Source organism: Pyrus communis, chromosome 13, assembly GCF_963583255.1.
Source record: "Pyrus communis chromosome 13, drPyrComm1.1, whole genome shotgun sequence".
Classification (NCBI taxonomy): Eukaryota; Viridiplantae; Streptophyta; class Magnoliopsida; order Rosales; family Rosaceae; genus Pyrus; species Pyrus communis.
In genome coordinates this window covers 20,693,585-20,721,259 of record NC_084815.1, presented here as the reverse complement: position 1 = coordinate 20,721,259, position 27,675 = coordinate 20,693,585, and the positions used below count along the sequence as shown (strand labels likewise).

The 27,675-nt window shown below is 38.1% G+C and overlaps 4 protein-coding genes, 1 long non-coding RNA gene and 1 pseudogene across 6 annotated transcripts; 2 read left to right on the top strand and 4 right to left on the bottom strand.

Annotated features, from left to right (window-relative positions):
* Positions 1–421: 421 nt before the first annotated feature.
* Positions 422–2,555, bottom strand: LOC137713341 (uncharacterized). The gene is made up of 2 exons (XR_011065297.1): positions 2,419–2,555; positions 422–1,174 (listed from the first exon to the last, which is right to left on the bottom strand). It is a non-coding gene; the product is annotated as an uncharacterized lncRNA (long non-coding RNA).
* An 87-nt stretch (positions 2,556–2,642) lies between these two features.
* On the top strand, positions 2,643–8,867 carry LOC137713340 (uncharacterized; annotated as a pseudogene).
* A 1,609-nt stretch (positions 8,868–10,476) lies between these two features.
* LOC137713275 (uncharacterized) lies at positions 10,477–14,044 on the top strand. 2 transcript variants are annotated; one of them, XM_068452564.1, is made up of 10 exons: positions 10,477–10,691; positions 11,311–11,336; positions 11,508–11,586; positions 11,677–11,886; positions 12,584–12,706; positions 12,799–12,856; positions 13,006–13,079; positions 13,269–13,357; positions 13,434–13,509; positions 13,626–14,044. In XM_068452564.1, exons 1-9 carry the CDS (start codon positions 10,602–10,604, stop codon positions 13,501–13,503), a joined length of 819 nt encoding a protein of 272 aa, XP_068308665.1. In that variant the 5' UTR covers positions 10,477–10,601; the 3' UTR covers positions 13,504–13,509; positions 13,626–14,044. The 2 variants fall into 2 exon arrangements, with proteins under 2 accessions (XP_068308665.1, XP_068308666.1); XM_068452565.1 differs by having other exon boundaries at positions 13,434–13,539.
* On the bottom strand, positions 13,921–16,040 carry LOC137713274 (uncharacterized). Its single transcript, XM_068452562.1, has 2 exons — positions 15,180–16,040; positions 13,921–15,095 (listed from the first exon to the last, which is right to left on the bottom strand). The coding sequence occupies exons 1-2, from the start codon at positions 15,968–15,970 to the stop codon at positions 14,471–14,473; spliced, it is 1,416 nt and encodes a 471-aa protein (XP_068308663.1). The 5' UTR covers positions 15,971–16,040; the 3' UTR covers positions 13,921–14,470.
* Positions 16,041–16,634: 594 nt separating this feature from the next.
* LOC137713129 (elongator complex protein 3) lies at positions 16,635–20,007 on the bottom strand. The gene is made up of 9 exons (XM_068452389.1): positions 19,460–20,007; positions 19,163–19,232; positions 18,878–19,050; positions 18,559–18,733; positions 18,038–18,204; positions 17,649–17,868; positions 17,430–17,534; positions 17,053–17,205; positions 16,635–16,912 (listed from the first exon to the last, which is right to left on the bottom strand). Exons 1-9 carry the CDS (start codon positions 19,930–19,932, stop codon positions 16,754–16,756), a joined length of 1,695 nt encoding a protein of 564 aa, XP_068308490.1. The 5' UTR covers positions 19,933–20,007; the 3' UTR covers positions 16,635–16,753.
* Positions 20,008–20,925: 918 nt separating this feature from the next.
* LOC137712888 (uncharacterized) lies at positions 20,926–26,916 on the bottom strand. Its single transcript, XM_068452071.1, has 13 exons — positions 26,614–26,916; positions 26,403–26,431; positions 26,196–26,298; positions 25,668–25,839; positions 25,328–25,513; positions 24,963–25,117; positions 24,524–24,800; positions 23,961–24,175; positions 23,643–23,741; positions 23,030–23,559; positions 22,132–22,898; positions 21,688–21,886; positions 20,926–21,246 (listed from the first exon to the last, which is right to left on the bottom strand). The coding sequence occupies exons 1-13, from the start codon at positions 26,780–26,782 to the stop codon at positions 21,082–21,084; spliced, it is 3,066 nt and encodes a 1,021-aa protein (XP_068308172.1). The 5' UTR covers positions 26,783–26,916; the 3' UTR covers positions 20,926–21,081.
* Positions 26,917–27,675: the final 759 nt, after the last annotated feature.

Here is a 27,675-nt window from a genome sequence, read left to right as displayed (position 1 = left end):
AAAAAAAAAAAAAAAATCTCGAGTCCGTATTAATTATTTGGGCCGAAACAAGGCCCAGTCTTACCAATCCTCACATTTGGGCTGGGCCTCACAGCTTTGAAAAACGACAACCAACCCAGCGACCCAGCTGCAAGTAAACGATATTGCGCCGAAATCAAGAGTCACTGATAGGGCTCTGATAGCTCGGACTGTATTTACTATTTTTATCGGATAAGATAATTAGCCACTGGGTAGTACTGACTAAATTAGTTTGGTGTTTGGTGCAATATCAAACTAATGATCGTATTATTTACACTATGTTTGGTACTGAACCAGATAAGAAAAGGGAAGAAAAAAAAAATTGACAAATCTTTGTTTGTTGAACTTTTCTCATATTTATACCTATTGAAAACCACACAAATTTTCAAATAACAAAGAAAAATAGTAAATTCTATACATCAAATTCAAAATATTTTCCAATAACATAAAAGAATGTTCACAAAACACAACTACAGTCGTTACGTTATATAGATTTATCCAACCACACATCCAAGTTCACAAAATATACAAATGCAAGTTGGTTTCAGTGAGAAACAGTTTGTCCAAATAGCCAAATTATATGTATGCTGCTGCTTTGCTTTCAGTAAGAAGCAATTTGTCCAAGTACCCAAAATATATACATGTTGCAGCTTTTAACAAAAGATATGCATGCTGCTTTTAACAAAATATATTGTTGTTGTTTTCCAATGTCAATTGTGGTTACTTTGTTCAAGTAACATGAGTACGAATGATTTTTTCATTGTACCATCCAACGACAAGAATGTCCTCTCATTCTGTGGCTTTTCGAAAAGGATATTCAGTGCCTTGATTTGATCCTCAATAGACAAATCCATCTTTGACAATTCTGAAGCAATTTCAGGTTTTGGATCCACTCCTTTTCCAAAAGCAGCTTGTAAAACTTCACCCAACTTCTCAATTGATTCAGAAAGTATTTCTTTAAATGTCACAGCAATATCATTATCATTAGCAGCTGACCTCTTCCTTTTCTTGGTACTTGAATTTCTAAGTGCAAGTTGCTGATTCCGCCTTCTAGCTAAATTATGATTCATCGTGAACCACATCATCAACCAAGTCACAATATTCAAGTACCACAACTTAACAATGAAGCATGCCACAATCTTTCTTTCATCCATGCCTAGTGAAAATATAAAATAACATTATTAGATAGTGACAAATAATTAAGTAACTGAAGCGTGACATTATACATGTAAGTAAGGACATAAGAAGGATACAAGAAGATATGATTAATGGCTAATTAGGAAATTGTTATTGGCACTTCAAAAATCTCATTTTACACTCCAAACGTACTATCTTTGGAAAGAAAAATACAATTGTGAGGAGTGTAGAATGAGATTTTTGGACTGCCAATAACATTTCCCGCTAATTAAAGCAAAAATGCATAATTAACACTAAAAACGGAATAGCATGAGAACTCATCAACCAAAACCAGGATGCACATTTCATACTTCAAAATGAGTTTCTCTTTATTCATCAAAGTGAAACTAAATCATAAGAAATGGGAAATGCAAGCAAATAACATCAATAACAATCAAAGCAATAGCATCAATTAATCAAACATATCTATAAATCCCCAAAAACCCACAGACAGAATTCTGCATGGAATTAAACAAACCCATCAAGCAAAAAGATGAAACCATTGCTGCACTGACTAAGCAGTCCCAATCATGCTCTTTTGGCTGCAGAGCAATCAGATGAACAAAGTAGAAAAAGGGAAAGTTTTTTATTTTAATGTGATACAAAAAGAAAGTTTAATGCTTCAAAAACAGTAAGCACAGGAAAATGTATAGCTTAGGTCCAGAGTTTCCCCCCATCGATTTTCTCAGCAACCAAACAGACCCTCAAAACTCAAACCAAAATATACCCAGATTACAGAATCACATATTCCACCGACTTTCACATTTGAAATCATAGAAAGAAAATGAAATGTGTTCCAAGCTCAAATTTTTATGTGAAAAAACTTGGAGGAAGAAGAAGCAGCGAAAAGATCATATTTTTATGGAGCTAAGTGTGATAGGAACCGAAAGCTACAACGAATACTGCTGGTGTTCATGAAGAATCTAAAATTCCACACCCAATCCCAAGTACTAAACAAAATACTGATATGGATGAAAGTTCAACACCAACAACAAATCTAAAATTCGACCCCAACAGCTAACCCTAAAATTCGAAAATTCTAATTAAAACACAAAATTACATAATCAATTGCATAATTAGAGAGAAAACAATAACTAGATTCAATCAATTGAAAAAAATTGCAAGAAAAATAGAAGTAGGGGGAAGAAAAGAGTGGGAAGAAGAAGAAAAATGAGAAGATGAACTGGGATTCAAACGAAGAAGAAGGCGTTTGAGAAGACTAACTGGGATTCACGAGAGAGCAAGCGCGCGAGAGGCAGAGAGAGCGGCTGTAGAGGACTGAGAGTGCGTCTGGAGAGGAACGAGAGAGCAAGAGATTTCACTGACTAAATTGTACCGTGGTTTTGGAGGGAATAAGCAAGCAGATCTTTACCGTATAAAGTAGGTAGGTGGACCCGGATTATTTTAATCCGGGCTATTTAATACAAATGGACAGCAAACACCGTATTTCGTTATTAGTACTATACGGTGCTGGTGTGCCAAACGAGGGTATGGTGTAGTTCACGAAGCCTCTTTCCTTCGTCTTCTCCCTGGTTCCGAGCCTGCTTTGTTGTAGTGGTTAGTGAGTTGCCTGAAACACTGAGAGCTACTTTCCGCCTCTTTGGCTGCGGTCCGAGAAATGGGGAAGAAGACGAAGAAGCCGGGAAAGGGCAAAGAGAAGACGGAGAAGAAAACAGCGAAAGCTGAGGAGAAGAGAGCTCGCAGAGAGACCAAGAAGCTCTCTCCCGAGGACGACATCGATGCCATTTTGGTAATCTCGTTCTCTCCATATATGTAGATGTGTGTGTATATATGTGTATTGGGTGCTTGTTATTTGGAGTTATGGAACATCTGAGAACAGCTGAAATAGTTTCTGGGAGTTTAAAGCCGATTAAGTTATTGGGTTTTTGATATACGGAGCTGAAGTTTTTGAATTCGGGTTTTCAGTTAAAAATGTATATGTGTGTGTGTGTGTGTGTTTGGTGCTTGTTACTTAGTGTTATGGATCATTTGAGAACAGCTGAAAGGCCTGAAATAGCTTCTGGGGGACTTTAAAGCCGATTAAGTTATTGGGTTTTTGATATTCGGAGCTGAAGTTTTTGAATTCGGGTTTTCAGTTAAAAATGTATATGTGTATATGTGTGTGTGTGTGTGTGTGTGGTGCTTGTTACTTAGTGTTATGGATCATTTGAGAACAGCTGAAAAGCCTGAAATAGCTTCTGGGAGTTTTAGACTAATTGGGTTATTGGGTTTTCGATATTTATAGTTAAATTTCGAATTTGGTTTTTCTGGGAAAGTTTGGATAGATGAGGGTGTGAGATTATATTTTGTGGGACATCAGTTCAGCCATTTATGGAGTGTTTTTTGTGCAGAAACAAAATGGTGTTTTGATTTTGACAGAAATATTTTGTATGGAAAGTGTTTTATTGTTTCTGGAGTTCATACATTGATGTTAATCAGACTAAGTTTTACTTTTTACATGGACGTGGAGAAAAGATTCAATTTTAAGTCATTTAATATGCATTTTTTTACAGTCAAGTAAACAAAAGGAAGAAGCTAAGAAGAAGGAAGTTCATGAAGAGGAAAATGCCCCAGCTCCCTCTCCGCGGTCCAACTGCACGGTATGACCCGTGCTTGTGTTTGTTAGAAATTTCTGTTGAGTGGGTTAGTCTTAGTTTTGTTTGGGAAGGTATGTGTGCATTACCCTTTGTTAATCTCAAATTTTTGTGCTTGATGATTGTGTAGCTGAGCATCAATCCCTTGAAAGAGACAGAGTTGATCCTTTATGGGGGTGAATTCTACAATGGTAATAAGGTTAGATTTTGATCTTTTTCAAGAAATCTATGTGCTTTATTTGAAGTTTTGAACTAAATGGATTTTTTCTTTCCCTAGTATTTCACCTGATTTTTGTTAATTTTTTTTGCTGCAGACATTTGTGTATGGTGATCTTTACCGCTATGATGTTGAAAAGCAGGACTGGAAGTTAATTTCGAGCCCCAATAGTCCACCTCCTTGTAGTGCCCACCAGGCGGTCACTTGGAAGAGCTATCTCTACATCTTTGGTATACTGACAACACTTCCATTCATATGTACAAACATAGCACTTGCACTTCTAATTCTTTTGCATCATGAACATGATTGCATTTGTTTGTCATTAGGTGGTGAGTTTACTTCCCCAAACCAAGAGAGGTTCCATCACTACAAGGTGAAACCTGTTTAAAATATAGTTTTGTAAAATCGGCTTTCACTGTTTAAACTACCTATCATCCTAGTTTATGTTATCATAATGTTACCCTTTTTTTTTTCCCCTGCTATAGGACTTTTGGATGTTGGACCTCAAAACAAATCAATGGGAACAGCTAAATCTAAAAGGGAGTCCAAGTCCACGCTCGGGTCATCGGATGGTAAATTCAGGTTACTTTAGATTGGTGTTCTCATTAATTAATTAGAATGGGCTACGGAGTTTAACTGTCTAATTTCCATGTACCTTTATGTGTGTGCGTGTGCCCGCACTGAGACACTAACAAGAAAAGATTAGTCCAATCTAACTTTCATATACAATTTTTTGAATATTTTTAAAGAGATTTTTTTATAAACATCTATACTTTTGGTCATGATACAGGTACTGAGAAGTGAGGTTGTTAATGGAATTTTATAAACATTTTGAAAGTTTCATAGTTATTTAGCTCATTATTTTGTGTTGATTTTCTATGGCGAGCTCAGATGCAAATCACTATATGGAATTTAGTTGCCAAGTTGGTTTTATTGCATCTCTGTTCTTTCTGAAGTTTTCTTTACATATTAACTATCCAAACCAGATTTATTGTTGCTGACAATCGGAGTGTGGTGCTAATGTGGAGCTGAACATAACAATTTGTTGTGCAGGTATCACAATGATCTCTTTGTATTTGACCTGGATCAGTTCAAGGTAGAGATCTTGTCTCTGTTGTGTTAATCTACTATTATAAATTTGTGCGCGTTTATATATGTACATATATGTTTAACTAATGCTTTTGCAATATTGCATTTCAGTGGCAAGAAATAACTCCTAGGCCTGGTTCCTTGTGGCCAAGTGCCCGAAGTGGTTTTCAGTTTTTTGTGTACCAAGATGAAGTGAGTGATTTAGAATGGTTTCATGTATATCATGTCTTGACTTGCTCAAAAATTTGACCTTGTGGTCCCTTTTTGACATGACAGATTTTCTTATATGGTGGCTATTCCAAAGAAGTTTCATCTGATAAAACTGGCTCCGAGAAAGGAATTGTTCATTCAGACTTGTGGTCCCTTGATCCTAGGACTTGGGAATGGAACAAGGTTCTTACTTCACACCACTGTTTTCTTTTATTACTGTGTATTTATCAATAAATTGAACAAGACATGATTGTCCAACCTCAAGTTTTACTTCCCCTTCTATACTCAGATATTGAATATTTTTCTGTGCAAAATGGACCTGTTATACTACTTTTGAATAGATTAACAGGTATGCAGGTTTTACTACATCGTAGATGCTATGCCGTGGTTGTGTTATCATTCTGAAGCTTTTTGTATACTGATCACTGTATTTATATTTTCGTTTCATGCATATTTGATGATGAGTAGCAACTTACATTTATCAGCTTGTGGTTTGAGATCTTTTTAATAACTGAAACACATATTGTAGGTGAAGAAAAATGGGATGCCTCCTGGACCTCGTGCTGGGTTTTCTATGTGTGTTCATAAGAAGCGAGCTATGCTCTTTGGAGGTGTGGTGGACATGGAAGTTGGAGGTTAGCTTTTTGTGTTCTACCTATCTTATTTCGCTAGGCAATACAGTCCTGGCTTGAAGCTACAACTGGCCCTTGGAGGGTAGGTGGATTTATTTTCCTTTTTAATTTCCGGATGCAAGCAGGTGATGGAATGATGAGCTTGTTCTTGGACGAACTGTATGGCTTCCAATTAGACAACCATCAGTGGTAAGCTCCACCTCAGTTTTTAATTTTATTTTTCAATTTTACAGTTTGAGATTATTGTACAATCAGCTGCAAGTAATTTGTTTTTATTTTTTTATTTTGAAAGATCAATTAGCATTTTGCTGCACTCTAGTGTGATAAATAGTATTTTCCTCCTGACCCATTTTATTTATTCTTTCTTTCCCAATTTTCTGATGAGCAAGGTTTTGTTGTGTTATAGGCAATGAACTTTAAATGTGCAATAGTTCCTTCCCATTTGATAAGTACAATTTTTTTTGTATAGGTACCCATTAGAGCTACGGAAGGCGAAGTCAACAAAAGATAAGGTGTTATAACCATTCATAACTAGAATATGTACTGATTTCAATGTTGTATAGATGCTTTTGCTCATCGAACTTTCACACTTTATTAATAAATAATATGGAAACAATTCATTTTAGATCCCATTGTTTTAGTAACATATAGCTTCCCTTGTATTCATTTTTGCAGCCTAAAAAGAGTTCTGGACGAAAGCGTAAAAATGATGATAAGATAAACTCAATTGAACCAGAGGAATGTGCTACGAATGAAAAAATGAGAACTCTGAGAATGATGAAGCAGCAGATGACTTCGAACGCAAGGTTGACGGTATATCGCATCAAATGGCTAAAACCATTACTGTTGGTAATGATCCGTTAGCTGACAAGTATGATGGAAAGATACATAAATCTACTGCTAATATGGATACACAAGACAAATCTGATGGAAAGATACATGAATCTACTGCTAATATGGATACACAAGATTCTGATTTGCCAGAGGTTTTCTATGCTGAATATGTTTATGTTTATGTTTATGTTTTTGTTTATCTTTTCTCAAACATTTTAGATTCATCCATTTGATTCTTTGATTTGGTTAATTTGTTAGGTAGTGAAGCCCTGTGGACGTATCAATTCTTGCATGGTTGTTGGAAGAGATACATTATATGTTTACGGGGGAATGATGGAGGTTAAAGATCGAGAAATTACACTCAATGATTTGTATTCTCTAAATCTTAGCAAACTTGACGAGTGGAAGTGCATCATACCGGTTTGTAACCGATTATCTCTTCAGATAATTGCTTGTATCATCCCGTTCTCTTAACATCACTAGACATAGCCATTACTGTTGTAGGCTTTGTTTTATAAATAAGCTGGAACAGCTCGGTATCTTTTCTTTAAGCCTGAAGTCTGCTTTTCCCTTTACCCAGGCAACAGAAACTGAATGGGTGGAGGGTTCCAAGGACGAAGATGAGGATGAAGATGACGATGATGATAGTGAAGATGAAGGTGATGAAGATAGTAACAGTGATGAGACCGATGATGATAATGACGAAGAGGTTCTTTACGTACTCCATAGTGTAGATGTGTTTTTCCATTTTTAATAATTAAATGCATCCTGATTTTGTGGTTAAGATAACAATAACCATACCATTTCGTGACCTTTTACACGAAGTTTTGAATGATCTCCCTTTGTTATTCAGTCAGCTATTTTTTTTTTACTTCTCTCTACAGCTAAGTCAATTTTTGAAGCGAAGAATTCTTAATTTAGTGCTGCATACATCCTTGTTAATTACTATTAAAAATCTAGTAAAATTATGAGTCCAATTACAAGATTTTATTTTGATTCTTTACATATTTTTGGTTGAGCTGGTTCGTGACAAGGATTTCTTTTGCCATCTGCCTTGAATTTTCCTATTTTTGCAAATATTGTTGCAATGTTGCTTTCTAAGAAGGAAAATATTGAGCTCAGTCTTCGCTTTTTCGTGTGTGCAGAGTGGGAAAGATGGATCGATTCAGATGGGGGATGCTGTTGCTTTAATCAAGGGTGAGGGAAAGAGTCTCCGTAGGAAAGAGAAACGGGCCAGAATTGAGCAGATCAGAGCCAGTCTTGGCCTTTCAGATTCGCAAAGAACCCCAACGGTACTTTATTCTTTCTTTAATTGCTATTGAAAGTTTTGAGCCATTCTTTACACTGTCTGTGAAAGCTTAAGTCGGTTGTTTTGTGCATTTTCTTCATCACATCACTTCGGCTAATATTGTAATGTGTCTTGTGTGAAGCCTGGTGAAACTTTGAGAGAATTCTACAAACGTACAAATATGTACTGGCAAATGGCGGCACACGAACATACTCAACACACTGGAAAGGTCTATTTCTTCCTTTTCCTCAAGAGAGAAAAACCCTTAAATTAACAGATTTATCAAGGACGAAATGAGTAGATAGTGAACGTCGAAACAAGGAAGCAACTATAGGCTGCATATGGAGGAGAAGAAACTTCCTATTCCGGCTGTTCTGATATTTGTTTTCTTGTGCATGTTATGTGCATGGTGTGTCCATGGCATCGCAGGAGCTCCGTAAGGACGGTTTTGATCTTGCTGAAGCACGATACAGAGAGCTTAAACCAATTCTCGATGAGGTAACATTTTGGTTTTGCGTCCCAAGGTTTATACAAGGCTTCTTCCTGAAACCGAACGGATTAAGTTCACTTCTTTTGTTTCATATTCTTATTCTTCTGTGTGTAATGCAGTTGGCCATATTAGAGGCAGAACAGAAGGCTGAACAAAAAAAAAGGCAAGAAGAAAAGATAAGCGGTTCGCGATGGTGCACACAGTACTGCTATATCGAGTGTATTTTGAGATAGTTGTAAAATTTTGATCAACAAGAGAATTACCGTAATTACTTTCTTTTCACATAAATTTCATGTAAGCTCGCGGTTTTACCTCGTTTTTTCACCTCAGTTCCTTTTATGCTTTTTTTTATTATTTTTTTTATTTTATGTCCTTCAATTTCATGACCATGCTCAAAGTGCCTCTGAAAAAAGCAAACAGCAGAAAAGTTAAAAGGAATCACATTTGATCTTGTTCTCAATATTCTTGAATGCATTGCAATTTGCATGCAAGGCTCTGTAAGTATCACATGGAAGAAGTACACGAGTTGTTATTCTTTATTCACGACTACTCCAATTTATGACCCATATTTCAAATACGCAAAAACGCTATGAATCTGAAATGGCAAATGGTCAGACACATTGTGTCCATTAGGACTAATCTGCATTTGTGGTTTTGTTTTACGGCCCTTGTGTTTTGCTGGTGCTGACAGCGTATCGGCTGACCTGAACGGCTAATTGGTGAGGTACATGATGGTGTAGCGAAGACGATTGGTGTCAACCAACATAGTCTAAATGGGTCCAGGGCCATCTCTAAGATTTCGGAGGTCTGGTGCGAAGTTTATAAAAGAGTCATTCCTTAAGATAATTTTCCAAATAAACTTTAGGACTTACTGATTGTAAATTTTCAAAGTATCATTAAATAATAAGTAAAAAGACCTAGAAGCATAACTCTCACTAAATAATCAAAAGCATTTCAATCTTAGAGCTCGTTTGGAAGTACTTTTAAAATGACTGAAAGTGTTTTTGGTGAAAATGTTTTTTCAACCAATCCTTAGTACAAATCCAACTGGATCTTGGAAATGCATTTTAGGTGTTTCCTGTAAAAAGCACATATCTGGTGCTTCTTTCAAAAAACATTTAAAGTGCTTTTCGAACCCAAAATCAGTTTCACCAAAATCGCTTTCAATCATTTTAAAAGTACTTCCAAACGAGCCCTTAAACAACCAAACAAGAAAAAAAAGCTTAGAAAACTCTAACTTCAAAGTTTTCACTTAAATATATAGCATTATTATATAATAAATTGAAAAATAAATAAATAAAAAAACGTTTTTAGGGTGGTGTTATCGGCACTTTAAATATCTCATTGTGCACTTCAAATTTCTATATTCAGAAGAAAAAAAAATTTACAATTATAAGGAGTGCACAATGAGATTTTATGCTTATAAAGGCAATTTTTTTTAATATATTAGCATTATTATATATAAATTTAGATGGCAAAAATTTTTGGGGGCCCCTCAAATTTAGAGCTCTATGCGATTGCATATTTTGCTCCCCCTCAATGTCCTCTCTGACTGGGTTATCATGTGCTTTGCTTGAGTTTTTTTTCTTTAAGTTTAACTCTTGTAACATTTTTTTTCTATGCTTTATTTGCTTTTTGGGTCAACTATCTGAATCAAAATTAAGCGGCAAATAATGAAAGAGTAAATTAAAGAATCTACTATCTAATTAGTCTACGGTAATTTTTTTTTCTAAATATTATAAGAGACTGCAAATTCAAATTTCTTAGCTTATTGATCAAAAAACGAGTCAACTTAAAGAGAAGAACTTATGTAAAACTTACAAGAAAAAGAAAACCGAAATTAAAAAAGAAAAAATCTTATAATATGCGTCAAAATATGCGACCCAATATCCTTGGATAGCAGGTTATTCTTGACCGGAATAAGGAAAACCCGGAGCCTCGACCTCCAACAAACAAACAGACCCATATTGTCATTCAGCTGCGCCCCCGAAGCTTTTCCCAGTTGATAGCTTTGCCCAGAAAAGTTCATCAAACTGGTCCATTTCTGAAAGAGATGAAGAAAATCAACCTGTTTGTTTCAATCCTCTTCTTGTTATACCTTCAACAAACACTCCAAGTCTCCTCCCTTACGCAGGCAAACCAGGTACTTCAATATATATATATATATATGTATATATGCATATGATCCAGTTTTTTACCTGTTTAGATGTTGGGTTTTGCTGGGTATCTTCGATTTTCGATATTGGATTATGGTTTTTATAAAGTAATGATTTTTATCCGATCAAATTTTGGTTTCTGATAGAGAGGACTTTACAGAAAGTAGCAGAATACATCAATTGTGTTTTTGTTTATGTAAAAAGGTTCGAAATTTCCATAGTGTGAACCCCATTCAACAGAACAAAGCAAAGGGTTTGATCAAAAGAGGTTTTAGAGCTTCACCCTAACTTCAATTTACCTTTTATTCAAGTTTTAGAATGCACTCGTGAAGACGTGAGTTAAGCCAGTTCGTTAGGGTCATGTGCCGGGGCCGCACTAAGTTTGAATCCCCACCACCGTGAATTAGAATAGTTAAAAATAGTGTATTGTAAGAAAATTAAATGTCACAGTCTTGTGGTTATTAAAATCATCACAAGTTTAGTTGTCTCATATCACAAATGGTGCAGAAAACCATGTTGCTCAATTGCTTCTTCTGTTAATTTAGTAGTGTATTTTGCTCTGTGGACCTTCCTAGCTAATGTTATTTTCTGCATTTTTTGACCCAGGATTTTGAAAAATCCGAATCTTCAAGGTAATATGGTTGACGGCTCCTTTAATCATTTAGATTGTTTTGGGTTTTGACAGCCTCCATCGGTTATATTGTTTTTAGGTCGAAGTTGTATGATCAATTATGCAACTTGGAATATAGTATTTCTTTCTTTGGGTTGGTGTTATATGCTTAGTACGTGTTTCTTTATGTTAGAACTCTTGAACAAGAGCATGCTCATGAAGTACATTGTTCCAGAGAAAGAAGTAGGGCAGCATGGCAAATTATCGAGAAGGTATGGACAAAACATTGAGTGTTTTTACAAAATTACCATGCGTATATCGTAGTAGTGTACTAAAAGCCAGTTCTGATTTGTGTTTTGTAGTATTTGATGCCAGTTGTGGAACAAGAGCACTATGAGATTCCAAGTAACTGTCGACTTCATCCCGACAATGATCTATTTAGAGATCAGGAAGTGCACAAGGTTCAGTTGGATATAAACGAATGGCAGTGTGGATACTGTAAGAAAAGCTTCCGTGCTGAAATGTTTCTTGATCAACATTTTGACAACAGACACTACAATCTTCTGAATATAGTATGTGGGCTGTATTTCTGTGCTTTAATATGTTAGGACTAAGGAACACTTGGTCAATAAGTGAAAGATGAATTTCATTTTCAGCTGCTCCTCTCTGTCATATTTATATTTAGTTCTTCTGATTTATAAACCCAAATTATCTCTAATCAATTTTATCTGCAAATGAAAGAACTTTTCTTTTAAAAGCATTTGCATCTAGTCCACGTTTATCAGTTTCCTGTTGGTCTGGGGTTTCATAACCCCTGCTGTCCAAAAAATAATTACGCGTCTTTAAAGGTGTTATTTTAGTTGTAGGCTTGTAGTGTGATGCAATGAATTAGATCAGGAAATTATTTCTTAAAAATTGATGAAGAAGAATTACATGGCTTAAACTGCTTTACAAGATGGCATCGTTTAACACCGATAAAGAAACATCTAAGTGATAATCTTTCCTTTCTTAAGGTCTGTATCTTGTTCTTTGGTAATCCTGGCAAGGGTAGTTAGCATCTGTAGTTGTTTCAAAGTCCGAAAAACTATTCTGCCTCTGCTTCAAGCATAACTTGCCACGTGGTCTATATAACTTGCAGGATACATCAAGACATGATTATAAACTTATTCGATCTCTGTCTTTTCTATTATATCTTCAATCAAATGTATGGTTTTTGTTTCCTCTAGATGGTTCGTTTTTCTCACTTTGAAAAAAAATTCATGAATGCAGAGTGGAAGCAAGTGCTTAGCTGATTTATGCGGAGCTTTGCATTGTGATGCTGTTATGAATACCAAGTCAAGCAAAACCAAATGCAATCCTGCTGCTGTTGCAAGGAATCACCACCTATGTGAGGTTGCTTTAATGCACTATAATTGTTCATATTCTTTCAATCTTATACATTACCTTGTTTAAATCCTTTTTTCCTTTTCCCTTTTATATTGCAGGGTCTTGCCAATAGCTGTTTTCCAATCAATCAAAGTCCTTCAGCACGCCGTCTTAACGGTATTTTTCTTTGTTTTCAACCAAAGCTCTACCACTTCTGCTCTAATGTTATTCGACTGCCTACCTCTTTTCTTGGGGTCGATCGTGTTAGTACTAATTCAGATAGGTTATAGTTTATTACTTATGCTTACATTTTGATATATTGGTAGAGTTTTTCTTGCACCAATTTTGTCACGCTCATACTTGCTTGGGGAAACGGAAACTTTTTCCTAGAGGAGGAAAGGTAAGGTTTCAGTCTCTTATCGCAGTAGATTTCACTATAAAGGATGAATTGTGCCGTAGTTTCAATCTCCAGGCTTATTCTCCATTGCAGTTTTGCCATGATTGTCTGATTTTTGATATCGTATTTTTCTTTCTTTGAAGATTTTTGCATCACGAAGAAATATGTTGTCACATCGTTTTGTTTTTGCAGAAGCATTCAAGTGTATTCTACATGGCTATCTCCATACTGACTTTGATGCTTCTCCCTATTTTCTATCTGATAGTTTATTTGCACCAAAGGTATCATTTTTTCGGACACTTGGAATTCGCGTTTGGATTCATTGCAAGATTTTCCTAATTTGTTTGCAATTTGCAGTGAGATGAGGAAAGGAACCCAAGAGCTTAGGCGCATCTCGAGAGTTGGGCAGAAAACAAAACCCTCGTAGTAGCTGGTATTCTATATACAAGTTCATTTATAGACGGTTTGTACTACCATGAAAAATGTGAAGTAAATCACAAAATGCGACTCCAATTTCTAACTTTATATGTTTCATATATTTAAATTCAGGCACTTGAAGCTGTTGCAATGAACAGGTCAAGGATTTCAGGCGCAAACGTGTGATTCAACATATTTGCTTATAGATCTGCATGCTGTACGTCACACAGAGGAGTATGTTGCACACAAATGATGCAAGAACGTCAAATTCTAGACCATCATCTTAGAACTTGCTCCAGACGCGACGTATCATTCCATTAATCAAAGGCTCTGGTGGATGATGAAAGTAGAATTAGGTGCAAACAATGTATTTCTTCGATAAACCTGTGTTATTTGTCGTCGAAAGTTTGTTGTGATTCATCGTCAAACTTGTCATTCGGCCTCTGTGTGCGAAGGTCCGTGTAACATTGATTTTCTAACAAACAAAGATTTTCTTAATTTATAAGAGAACAAGTACTTCGCTTCTCTTTGCGAATGATCTTTTATTACAAATGTTACGACGAGTCACCTTTAAATGATCTAATCTTCCTTATAGAATCATCTCTTTGATGAGTGATGAACTTCTACTACTCATGTTTAATCAACCTCGTCGTATTCTGCTCCGCGATGCCTCCCCAATGCCGGGAACTTATGCGTAGTTTCTTGTTTCACCCTGAAAATGATTAGTGCGTGGATGAATATGCTCAGCTGGTCGCTTATCATTTGAACGACGCATGTCCCGGCCACGATTCTCTGCTGTACCATTTTCTCCTCGGCTATGACAACGAAAGGTGCAAGAGTTTAATTGTCTCTTCCGACGCTATGCTATATAGAAAATACGAAACATTCAGCTTCCGACGATGCCATGAAACTGCTACTTGAGTGTTTGTGTTTCACTCTACCACCAGATGCTGCAGGTGCATGGAATTGCACTTGACTTATGGAGCTACAACTGCAAATGCAAGCGATATCAATTCATTCGACAAAAGGAAACCGTCTGGATCACTAAGCCGAATGTAGGCAGGACTTCTTTCAGTCTCCTCCTTGTTTACTTGCAAGGCGTCGAATTCATGTGCAGCGATGGCCCTTCTCTGTTCATCCAAGAAAACCACATGCCCACTTTCAACATAGGGTTTATAGGCCTTGCAAAGAGAAAGAACGAGAGAGCTGCCATATGCTTCTCCGAAAGACTTCAAATCCAGACCTCTTGAAGTTCTAAGAGAGAGCATAACAACATCCGTGGCCATATCCTGTGCAGTAAGATTATTTTCACAGCGATCCACCAATCCATTTTCCAAATTCTCCACATAACCCGTATACTCTTTCATCCTCTTTGGTCTCGAAAACCTCACACCATCGACATAGCTAGCAGAGCCAAGGCCAAATGCATAGAAAGGTTTGTTCTTCCAATAAGTGAGATTGTGTCTGCAGTGATATCCGCTCTTGCAGTAACTGCTAATTTCGTAGTGGTTGTAACCCGCATCCGAAAGCATCCTAGACGCCATCTTGTAAAACTCAGCTGACCGTGTTTCCGAAGGCAACGGGAACTCCCCGGGTGTGTACCTGCAAGCAAAAAGACTCCAACTTCAAAACCAATTTCATTCCGAAACTCAAACCACAGAATTCATCACTTGCACCATTACTTACAACAACCCGAATTTCGTGCCTTGTTCGACTTGCAGATCATAAACCGAAACATGGGTTGGACGAGCTTCAACCGTCAGCCTCAAGCTCTCCTCCCACATTTCCGGGGTCTGGTGAGGCAGCGAAGAGATAAGATCCACGCTCCAGTTCTCAACCCCACATTCCCCAACAATCTCCATAGCCTCGTAGACTTCCCTAAGACCATGAGCTCTCCCACAAGCTTTCAACAGCTCTTCCTGAAACGCCTGAACTCCCAATGACACCCTATTCACACCCAGCTCCATCATTCCCCTCATCTTCTTCGCATCGAAAGTCCCCGGGTCCATCTCCATCGACACCTCAGCCTCCGAACTCAACCCGAATTTCAACCTCAACGTCTCTAAAACGGAATTAACGAGCTTTGGCGGCACAAGAGACGGCGTGCCGCCGCCAAAAAACACCGTCTCCAGAGGCGTGTTGGTCTTATTTTCGACTTTCGTGGCGTTGATTTCTCGGCAGAGTAACTCGACGTAGTTTGTCATTCGCGGGTCGTCGTCCGTTTGGGTGGAAGCAGAGCCGAGGGCGACGATTGTGAAGTCGCAGTAGTGGCAGCGCTTCCGGCAGAAAGGGAGGTGGATGTAGGCGGAAGTGGGAAGCGGAAGAATGGTGGCGGGGGTTTTGGTTGAGGCATTTTGTCGAACAGTTGGCGCAGTGTGTGCGAAGCAGGTGAAGATAGTGCCCGGCGGTGGCTTCGGCGGCGATAGGCGTTTGGCGGGAAAGGTTGAGAAAATGGGAGCGAAGCTTGATTTAAGCATAATGGAGCCGCCTATACGGGATAATAAAACGAGGAGCGCGTGCAAATAGCTTTCTGCCTGTTTTTGCGAAATTGGCAATGGCTTTACTGGTCTATATGAAACACGTGAACGACGACGTTTTATCGATGTGAAAAAATATTATCGCGACATTGTGTAAAATGATTAGAAATCAAATCGCATGAACAGATAAAAATTTAATACATTGATGATCAAAGATTGATACAGGCAGCGATAAGATATCGAATTGAAAAAATTTAATACCAACAATATATTGGTGACATAATAGATTAAAGATTGAAACATATAACGATCAGATATCAACTTAGAGAGTTTAGTCACAACTTCAAAAAAAGGTCTCATTTTACCCATTTTGTGAATATCTCCGCCCATTTTGGCCATCTTACATCTGAGTTGATTATTTTGCGTTTCAAATGGAAGAACAACTTACATAGAATAAAATCATCGCCAACATCCCCACCCATATACTATTAAACCAAAACGCTGCATAATGGTTACTCATGTCCTCAAAAGTCGACCAAAACAGAAAATGTACGAAAAGACGTGAGCCACCCAGGTGAGTGAGTGGATGAATTGACAACAATCCAAAATTTGGGAGGACCAAAGTGAAAAGAATGGAATTAAAGAGTCGACCACAATGAGAGAGTAAATAGCAAACAAATTATGTATTGGAAGTTCAAAACACACAAACTGGTTATGCAATGGAAGTTACAACTCGTTTAGGATCAAGTTACAAAACCGTACAAAACTAGTTTTTTTATCTCGTCACACAAGATGTTTCACCATGTAAGGTCCCTCGAGTTCGTAGCCTAATTTCCTATAGTAATGACGAGTTCCTACTCCAGAGATGACAGCAATCTTTTTCGACTTATGCTCCCTGCTAGCAATCCGCTCGGCCTCCTCCATCAAAAGGGTACCATAACCCTGTTTGAATCAATTAGGGCATGGAACATGTTAGACAGAATACTCCTATGATTTATGGAGTTTGATGAGGCAGATTAACCCCAATATATTCATCTCAACACATGCAGTAACATAAACAGTTGATGTACGAGCTACATTACCTGGTGTTGCAGCTTGTCAGAATCCCGCCCGTGAACTGGAACAGCAGTCCCATAAACATGGAGTTCACGAACAATAGAGCACTTCCCCATGAGTTCGGGACAAGTAGTATTGCGGCCACACTTTCTTAAACGCAGTAACCCAACAAGAATATCCTATTTACAATAAAAATATAACAAAATCATGTTAAGTGTCAGTATAGACAACCTGCCCACCGGGTAAAACTCAAGCCATAAGATTCTGTGCACAAATCACTATGCAAACCCGAGAAACAAGTTTTGGAAAGTGAGATCCATCCATATATGCTGAAGCGAAAATTAAATTAGATATTCTACTCAATATTACAATCATTATCTTCAGGTATTTATAGAAGGAATACCTGGCGAGTATCTTCGTATGAAAGAAATGTTTCCCATCCTTCATTTGCCGTATAATCACGACGAACAAGCTCCACTTGGTCCGGCCTTATTTTGTGATGTATGTCCTAGAACCATCAAGAATGTTCAGTATAGTTTCATTCTAGGGGTAGGGGTGGAAGGTCAAATTTGAAGCCCCATTAGTATAAAACATATTCAAACAAGAATGACTACCCGCATACCTGAATTCCAGCCTCTCGTGTTCGAACATCACGGCACTTCAAGCCCAAGTCTTCCATCCGAGCCAAAGCTAACTCCCGCAGATTTCCTTTCTCAACCCCAGAAGTAACTAGAGGCATTGGAATGTCTCGCTGAACTCTATAAACACGTGTCCAAGGGGGCACCATAGCTAGGATCCTTGCTACAATGTCCACAAGTTGCTCAGGTGGGTAATTTCTATACCTGAAAAGAAGAAAGGAAACTGCATTTACTTCCCAAACAAACATAAACGTAATTAGAATTTTCCAATAAGTGTTGCATGGCTTCGTAAGACACACAGTAGATTTCATAACACTTTATATTTGAAATCCTTGTAATACAGTTATGTAGAAAATTCATAATAAAACCATACCTGCCAGTTTTCCAAAGCTCATAAAGTCCAGTTCCACGGATTACAAGTGTTGGATAAATTTTAAGCCCATCTGCTCGGAACGAGGGGCTCTCGAAAAACTCCCGAAAACTCTCCATGTCTCTCTCTACTCCTACATTTGGAAGATCAGGCATCATGTGTGCAACCACCTAGAGAAATGCACAAAATTAATAGTGTGAAAACAAAAGTAAATCAACCTGAATGACTAGAATACACGGCATAAATGCATATTGTAAATAGATAGTCCTCAAGACTTTACATATTACAATTCGTAAAACTATGGCCATACAAACACATAACTCTTCTTGAACTTAGAGAGAATTAATGGTAGCATAAACACCAACTAGATTTGGATAAAATATTCAGAGCACAACATAATTTGAAAAATATCTCCAAGCTGACGTATAATGACAGCTTAATCTTCTATCGGTACAGAGAAGTACAAAATGCAATTTTTCCCCCAATGAAGGTGAGTGAGTTTTAAGATAGGGAACTAGGCTGACCTTGAAACCAGCATCCTTTGCCAAGGAAAAACAATCAGCCACTGCAGCCACTGTATGACCTCTATTGGTGTCACGAGCCACATCCTCATACGTACTCTGGACGCCAATCTCTAGTCTTGTACAACCATAAGAAAGCATTTGTCTCAAGTGAGGTCCAAGGCAATAATCTGGCCTCCTGCAACGCAAAAAGTTACAATCACCTCTGTTGACTTTCTGAACTGGCCCGATCAATTGATCAATAGATGGGAAGTTAACAAATTACAGTCAACCAAGTTAAACACAAGAATGAGAAATTAACGGCTTCAATAATTAGACTCACGTTTCAATGGTCATTCCAATACATTTAGTAGCACCATGCTCAGAGTAGGCAACCGCCTCTTCAACATTGGCGGAAGTGTGTCCTGATAACGCGTCATGCAGATTCCTAATAAAGTAATCACGGTAATCCGCTGGCAAAGACATGAACGTACCACCCATTAGGATGAACTCAACCTGAAAACACAAATCCATTACGAGTAAGAACCCGACACATGCATATTTCTCTATCACGGCAATCTGCGCAGCCGAAAAATAAATTCTTTAAGCTCTAAGAAACAGTCCGAACCTTGTCTACACTGTGACCCAATCTCTTCAGCTGATCGATCCTGCTTCTAGCCTGGACATATGGGTTGTATCTAAACACACAAAACCAAAAGTTTAACAACCAAAATAACTTCACTAATCCTATTTTAAACACCAACTCCTTCAAATAATCTCTTAATTACAAAGCTTTCACTTTCATGGTGAAACATCAATCAAGCCGAAAACTTTAAACTTCGAAACGAATCAATTAATAACATAAAACTTGAATTTCCTATCAACTGTTCGATAAAATGCGTCAATGAACTAAAGAAAGCCATACCTGGCCCGAATTGCGCGCATGCTGGTAGGCTCGTATCCAGTGTAAGACTGAGTGCTGTACTCGAAGTCCGAATCGGGACCACCGGGGCAGTACACGCAAATATTCCCGGTGGTGGCGATGTGGGGGCACCGATGAGGCTTCGACATCACGGCCACGACGGCGATGCCCGAGGCGGTTCGGACCGGCTTGGCCCGGAGCTTGGGGAGAAGAGCCTCGCGGTCGGACTCGGGCAGAGCCGCGATCATTTCGACCAGCTTCGGTGCACGTGCGAGGCCGTACTTGCGGCACGCGGTGGTCTTGAGCGCGTTTAGGTCGACGTTTTGGCCTTTCCGGGAGAGGTCGACCATGGAGCTGACGATTTCGGCTATGGCTCGAACCCGGGCCTCTTCTTCGGATAGTCCATGCGCTTCGAATCCGCCCCGACCCGGCCGGGGTTGCTTTCTCTCGGATACTGGTAGCACCGCAGTCGCCATGGGAGAGAAAAGAGGGAAGCGAGGAAAAGAAGTTAAACTCGAACCGCCGTTTCTACGCTTCAGCTCGGTTTATTAAGGTTTAACTAAAACCTTTTTGGTTTTTTATTTTTATCAAACCTTTTTGGTTTTTTGGTCATTTAAACAGACTCCAAGTAAATATCTTATTATGTATCCAAACACATCTTAAATCATTTAATTTCATTTAAACAGAATCCAAGTAAAAATTCGTCCGGAAAGGTAGTCGCTGCATTAGAGAATGAAATGTCATGGGAAACCCATTTCGGAAGCAGGATAGGAAGAAGATTGTACATTCATCTAACTTCAATATAGGAACGGTGTATATTGTCGTTCTATCTCATGCATTCAAGTTAGTTTTCCTAAATGCATTAGAGAATGAATGAAACAACGTAGTATCCGTGAGAACGACTCAATGACATATTGTATTTCATCACTTGGAAGCAACTTTTTCTCTTCATTAATTATAGGTGCACGAATTCAAACTTTAAAAATAATTTATGAAAACTTTAGGGTGTAAATTGAAGAACACACCCAAACTTCCAAGTGTAAAATGGAGTTAGCCCTTCTTTTTATTACAAACGCTCTATAAGCTAGATTAAGTCATAGGGTTTTAACCTCGGGAGACCATATTCATCAGGGCAAGGCTACCACATACATATACATATGTATTAAGATTTTATTTGATAAATGTGTTTCTTTTAACTCGTTATGTCATTTTGTAGAATATGTTGTTCGTGCGCATGCGGTCCAATATCTTAATGCATAAGATTTTTGGGTTTCTACACATACGTCCAGGCTCAAAACTTTGTCATCCTCCTAAATTATTGTAATAGTTTCAAACTCTCTCCTCCCCCTAATAATAGTAAAAAATTATAAAAAAATCTGTTGTTTGTGTGAAGCTGCAAAGTTTGATCTTGGTTTTCTTATTTGCCTCTTTCAAAGTAGAAAAATGCTCAAAAGAGAGGGGATTCAAACTTGAGAAGTAAATCTTCATTGCTAGTTTCTGAGGAGAAAATACAAATCGACAATTTCGAAAGAGAAGAAAAACAGTGATATTAACTAGCGGCGTGAACCGTACAAACAGAAGGCTGACATAATTTCGATCTTTTTGGTTGATAAAACCAATAAGCTTTAGTATTTCATGACATTGGAGTGGGGGATGATAATTGTCCCCTTGGATAGACTGGAAGGTAGCCCGATATTCTTCTTCGCCATGGATGTACTTTCCGCTGACTCTAGTGCTCGGGAAGCTTGGAGGGCCATCTCAGCGTGGAGTTGTACGCATGCCATAGCCATCTACAACACGAAAAAAGTACGTAAGAAACAAGTCATGGGAACACAGGTAAATTCAATGGACGTTGTGGCAATCAGAAACAATCATCGAAGATAAGAGCTGGCAATGAATGGAGGAAGGTTTCACGGGGATGAATACAGTTGCTCCATTTCAAAACTTATGCAATTTAAGAAATATGACATCAGAAAATGCACCCTCCTAGATCAAAGTAAGAGTATAAAGTTCCAGAAATGGTTTTTGATAAAAATCACGGTGTCCTTAGACCATCTCCAATTTGGAGTGGAGGGATTCAAAAACTTATAATCTTGCCCCCAAACCTTCTCCAATGCATGTATGGTCGTGTGCACGTTCAAAATTAGGGAGTATGACATGCCAACAGAGATGAAGATAACAGGACTGCATGATTTGCAAACCCTTGGGGAGCTCAAGGATTAGTTGCTTACCGTGTAGCACTCTCTATCACTGTCAGATTCAGCTACATGAAGGGCCCATGTGCGCACCCATTCAAGCCCGCTAGAAATTTCAACATTTCCTTCAACTAAAGAGGTTGCAACATAAGAGGGATGAAGTGATAGCAGTACGCACGAAGCTGCAAAAAGGGCAGCTTTTCTAACATAAGCTTCCTTGTGATGACATATCTCCCTGCATGTAGTTAAAACCACAGTTTTGGTGACATAAAATACAGTTGAATGCATAAGTTCAATGAGAAATGTGCTGTTAAAAAACCATAACCTAATCATCATTTTATTCTCAGAATTTTTTTGCAGCCAAGTCAAAAGACCGTTTTAAATATGTTTGGAGACATAAGGTATGCGCCTCAAGGTCAATATAAAGGGTCTGGTAACATTTTGAAATGTTGTTTGCTGGTTTTGTTCTCTGTTCAGTACCTGGATCTTAGCATATCTAGAAAAGGGGCGGCGAGTACAGATGCTTCTGGATGCATGGCTGCACATTTCATACAAACTCCAAGCATATAGATGAGCTTCCCCAGGACGAGAAAGTCTCTATCAAGCAAGTCAACACCCTGCCTTTTCTTATCAAAGCCCTGCATGGCAGGGAGCATAAACGCTGCTGCATACACTGGAAATTTATTATGGGACCATTCTATTTGTGCTTCTTGCCAATCTGCTGATTTTAGGCTCCTCTGGCGCGTCTTTCCTCTCTTAATCTGACCAGGTTTTGAAGGAAGTTCCCTCTCATAACGATTTGTCCAATTCAGTAAAGATTTTGATTCTGAAATCTCTTTCCAGGGACCAGCTCCAGCGGGCCCTATGTCACTAGGCAAGAACCAAGCCTGGGTCTCTGATGTGGTTGATATGAGCGCCTTAGCCTGTTTAGGCTTTATAATTTTGGTATGAGCAAGCTCCTGAGCAGCCTCCGTCATGACATCAAGTATCATTATGCGTTGACTGACATCTATACTAGGAGAATACAGTAGTTTGTTTAATGTCTCCAGAGATTCCAATGGACATGTCACGAGCAAAGCAACCAACGCTCTTTGTCTCTTGTCTTCAGCTGAATCTTCCTCACCTTCTACAGCCAAGTCAGAACAACGAACCTGTACAAGAGTTCTCACAAGATCACTCGCTACGTGCTTAAGCTCATCAGGTGATGCTCGGACAAGTTTTTCAGCAACATTAAGAGCATTCTCCACCTGCAATATGAAAGTAAAATTAATGATCAAGGAGCCAGGGATAATATTCATCCCGCTTGGGTAACTTACTACTGATTATTGTAAGAAGATGATCTGACTAAATTTTAAACCAATGAACTTGGTTTACTTACCCCATCAGCATCATCAGATTTCCGAAGTGCTGCAACTACATCAACCAACTGTGAAAATTTTCTTTTCAAATCTGTGTCATCATCCGACAAATCATATGGCTGTAAAGATGACTCACTTGAAACATCAGAACTCTCACTAGCATCGTCATTTTCATTGTCATCAGAGCCCGACTCGTAATTTAGTGTAACTGGATCGATGATCTCGTCTGGGTCAACCAACTTCGGTTCATATGATTTCCTATTTTTACTCTTCCCATTACTTGATATACCATCACTGGCTTTACGGGTTAAGTCCTTTTCCAGCACTGAGGTAGTAGATGCTTCAGGATTGTCTATACCCTGTTGTATGCAATTTGAGGTTCCCGAAGTCACTTTCTCAGGGGTAGACAACCCAAATTCCCAGTCGAGAGTGTCCCCAGTGCAGCTATCATCAAGGTATAGAGGATTTTTGGGGTCAATCACCTTGGAGAACACTAGAGCAACACTGCTGGCCATTTTCCGAACTAAATGGTTTGGGCTTTCCAGCCTACCTGTCAGCAAAGAATACAAGATATATAAAGATCACTAACATTGCAAGACAGTATACTGATAGAGACAACGGTGAAGAATTTACAGCTCACTCCTTTGAGAATCGAGTGCATCACATCCTTAGTCTCGTCTAGTTCCTCTTTAGACATCTTCTCCAGGGAAAGGCCTACAGCTGCAGATACATCTAATATTGCAAGATTAAGGGACAACAAATTCCAAAATAAGTATAATAAAACAATGGTAGTTTCTATAGAAAAGTTACAGGTATAAGTTGCAGGGATTTCATATTTATGTTGTAGGCTTGTAGCGTCTACAAGGTTTCCCAATGTAAAGGCCAGACGTAAAAATCATCAGGAGTTATTGCAGACTAATATCAGATGCCGGATAAAAACACGAAGGATACAAGTTTGCTGCTCCACTGGGGCTGATTGCACAAACTCCTTTTTTGACCATACTGCTACCAGATGCTGCAATGTGTCCAAGAAATTTCGGGTATTGTGACCTTTAGCGAGTGAATTACCATAAGGTGGGCGTTCAAGAATAGCAAACTGAAGGATCCATCGCAGGCAGCAAACAGGAAATACTTTCCAGAGTAAAAATTTGTCAGAAAACATTGACCTAATAAACAGGAAATCTGAAATTAAATCCTTGTATAACACAAAACAATACTGCAAAATGAACTAGTAGCAAAACAATGCATTCTTTCCCATGGGTAATAGAGCTTCAACAAAGTGAGTTTCATTCGCTCAGAAACCTTACTGACATGAACTTTTTCTACTATATGCCTATCTGATGATGTAATCAAAGACATCACAGTAATCACATGCTTGGATCCAATATTTCAGAAATTACTACCCAAAAAAAAACTCAAGATTGATGGCAAAAAAACCAATTCTGCTAAATCAATTTCAACTTCAGATAAAACCAGGGAGAAGAGGCTGAAGGAAAGGAAATATATTCACTGACCTCACTGATATCTGGTATTGAGAAACCCGATGAAATAATAGCCAAAGAATCCAGTAGGCTTCAACATCACTGACACGTTCAGATGCAAGCTGATGCAAAAGTTGCTCAGACATTCTTTCTACAGCATATGAATCGCTCATTGCTTGTATCACATTCAGCCAAAATTGGGATTCTGGGTTTGATTCAAAAACATCTGAGACAAGTGGCTCTATATTTGATGATAATAAGCTCCGTACGTGACCAAGAATCTGGGGGATTATCTCACTTAAAAGTACATCTGTGAAAAACTCAAAAAAGAAAAACACTTTGATTAGAAATCCATCGACATCTTACCAGAATACTCTTGCATATCAATTGTCATGCTCTACTGACCAGAGAATAAATGCAATTCTTGCACAAACAGTTTCTCCACTGTGATGCTTAAAATTATAATAGTTACCTACAGATCCACGTCGACATATACGAGAAAATGTTTCCCCAACAAATAGTAATGTCCCATTCATGTCACTTTTAAGAAACGCTCCATCTAATAGATTTGTATTCCTCCCTTCTGCTAGAGAAAGAAGCTGAACTGTAACTTGCTTGAAGAACAAACTATAGTACTTATGTCAAGATAAACAAAAAATTGGCAGTAACGGCAAAATTTTGATCTGCAAATAAGTAGAGCTATCATATTTCTAACTGCACTATGTTAAGATAATCAAAATAGAAAATTTAAACTATAACCATTATCATGGAATACACTTTTTCTAAGTATACACAAGTATTTGGTACAATTATCCAGCACAAGAGATAAAAGGATACTGTGAAGAAAGAGAAGTTGGAGCTCTCAATTGTGCTTTGTCAGGTATGGATGCCACAATCTGTGCCACTCTAGATACAGCTGGCTTAAGATTTTCGTTTATATAATCTTCAGATTGGCAAGAACCACCGAATTCTCTAGCCACCTGGAGCACCCCATTATTTTCAAGCAAGCAGAGTATGAGTAATCTGTGTAATGGTAGAAAAAAGTCCGAGAGGTTAAGTGTTAGTAAAGAATGATATTTCAGATATCTATCCTAAATCCACACGATAGATAGTGGAATGACTGAACCCTTATTGTTTTCAACTAACCACCAGACAGTAACAGGCCCTTATTCCGTACCTTTCAGTATTAGAGTGAATGGCCTTAACATCAAGATCATCACCTCCACTCTTCTGCAAACAAGGGACCAAGGTCTGAACTACCTCGGTGGCAAGTCCATGAACAAAGAAAACATCATACACATGTTTACGTGCTGATAAGGGGAAACAAGCTAGCCAGTTGGAAGCAAGATCTGCAGACAACACCAAAACAAATCATATGTAAAGGCATGCACAAAAGCGTCAACAGTAAAAAAAATGGGTGAGCCAAAACCAATGAAAGAGATGCCAAATTTTCCTCAAGAATCTCCACGAAAATCAGCTATCAATTATAATCTTTACGTTTTATAAACCTCCATTTGATTCAACGCCATTCTCTACACGCCTAGAGTGTTGGTGATTTGACTGACTTACATATATTTCTCTTCCCAAAACTCGAATTTTTGAAACTTACGGCCAAATGAATAAAAGCTGAGATATATAAGAGAACTCCACACACAAAAGTTCAAGAAAACATGATGGCAATAGAAAATAGAGCTAAGAAAAATACCAATTAACAGAAACCGAGCAAATGTCGAAAATGCAGCTCCTCCATAGAATGCCTGCCACCACTCTCTTCTCTCAGCAGCAGAAGGAGCCTCGGAACTAATTATCTGCACACAACACAACCACAGAAGCTCAAATCTCTAAGAAAACTCGCTGCAACAAATAAATTTCAATAAAAATTCGTGAAATTTCACATCAGCCAATAGCTCACCTGCTCTCTGCATTGCTCGTCAATAGCACCTGAAATTCCAAAACATTCAGCTCGCAAAACAATTCTTTTGTTTCATTTTCAATCAAACGACACAAGAAGTGAACAAATTTGCAAACTTTCGGTTTTGGAATTTTCTCGGAAACCAAACAGCCGGTTCAGGAACTCGGAAAATCGAGACTTTTCGGGTGAAACGCAGAATCTGAAAAGTTACCTGAGAGAAGAGAGGCGTCGAGAGGGAAGAGAAGAACGGCGAGGGAGTGAAGCGCGCAGATGACTTGGTCTACGTGCTTCGCCTTCTTCACGGTTGCGATTGCTTCTCCTACTTTCTCAAGAAGTTTGTCTTCTACTTCGCTTCGTGTTTTCGGACCTTTCTTCTCCATGTTTGTTTGTTGCTCTCTGCAACAATCTGAAGCTTTTCGCGGCCGAAATTTTGTTGGCCGATACGCAGCGAGTCTGCCTTTCGGCGGCAGAAATAATCAGTTTCGGAAGAGACGGTTCGAGGCTTTGCACGGCTGCGTTTGTTAACTTTGTTTTAATCTTTTTAGTTTTTATTTTGTTTATTTTTATTTAAACTTTTTTTTTTCTTTTAATATTAGCAATTTAATGGGGGGAAGTTTGGTAAAAATGATCATCTAATGAATTTTTTATTTTCTTTTATCTTTTTCACTTGAAAATAATTAGATTTTAGAGAAATGTTAAACCAAATCTCCTAAATTAGATTTTAGTACCTTCTTTCGATATCATTCCCAACCTAATTTTCTAGCATTCTAATCTTTTAAAACGGCTTAATTTTTCTCAATTTAAATAAGAAAAAATAAACAAAAACTGCATTGAATTAATTGGAAAAAGATTTCTCTAGTATCATTTTTTTCTTATGTACTTCTCTTTTTTAATAATGTATTTTAATTCATATTTAATGTATTTAATTTAATGATTAAAAATAAATAAAAATAAGAGTATATAAATCATCTTTGTTACAAGTATGCCAAATTGATGCATTAAGATATTGCTTATCTTTAGACGAGAAATATTAAATTTTCTCATACACAATGGTGGCTAGAAAAGCTAAAATATCTTTATGAATTTTTTCGGCCTCGAGAAAAGTGGACTATTCTAGTTCGAATTTTGGGGTTGGATCTGGTTTTGAAAATGGAACGATTGTAGATTTTTCTCCTATTTTGTTTCGATTTTGCCGAATCTGGGCTTGAAAATGGTTGTGGTTGCAAACGCTTCGTGAAGGGATTATGAAGTCTTCTCTCATGGCTTCGCAAGT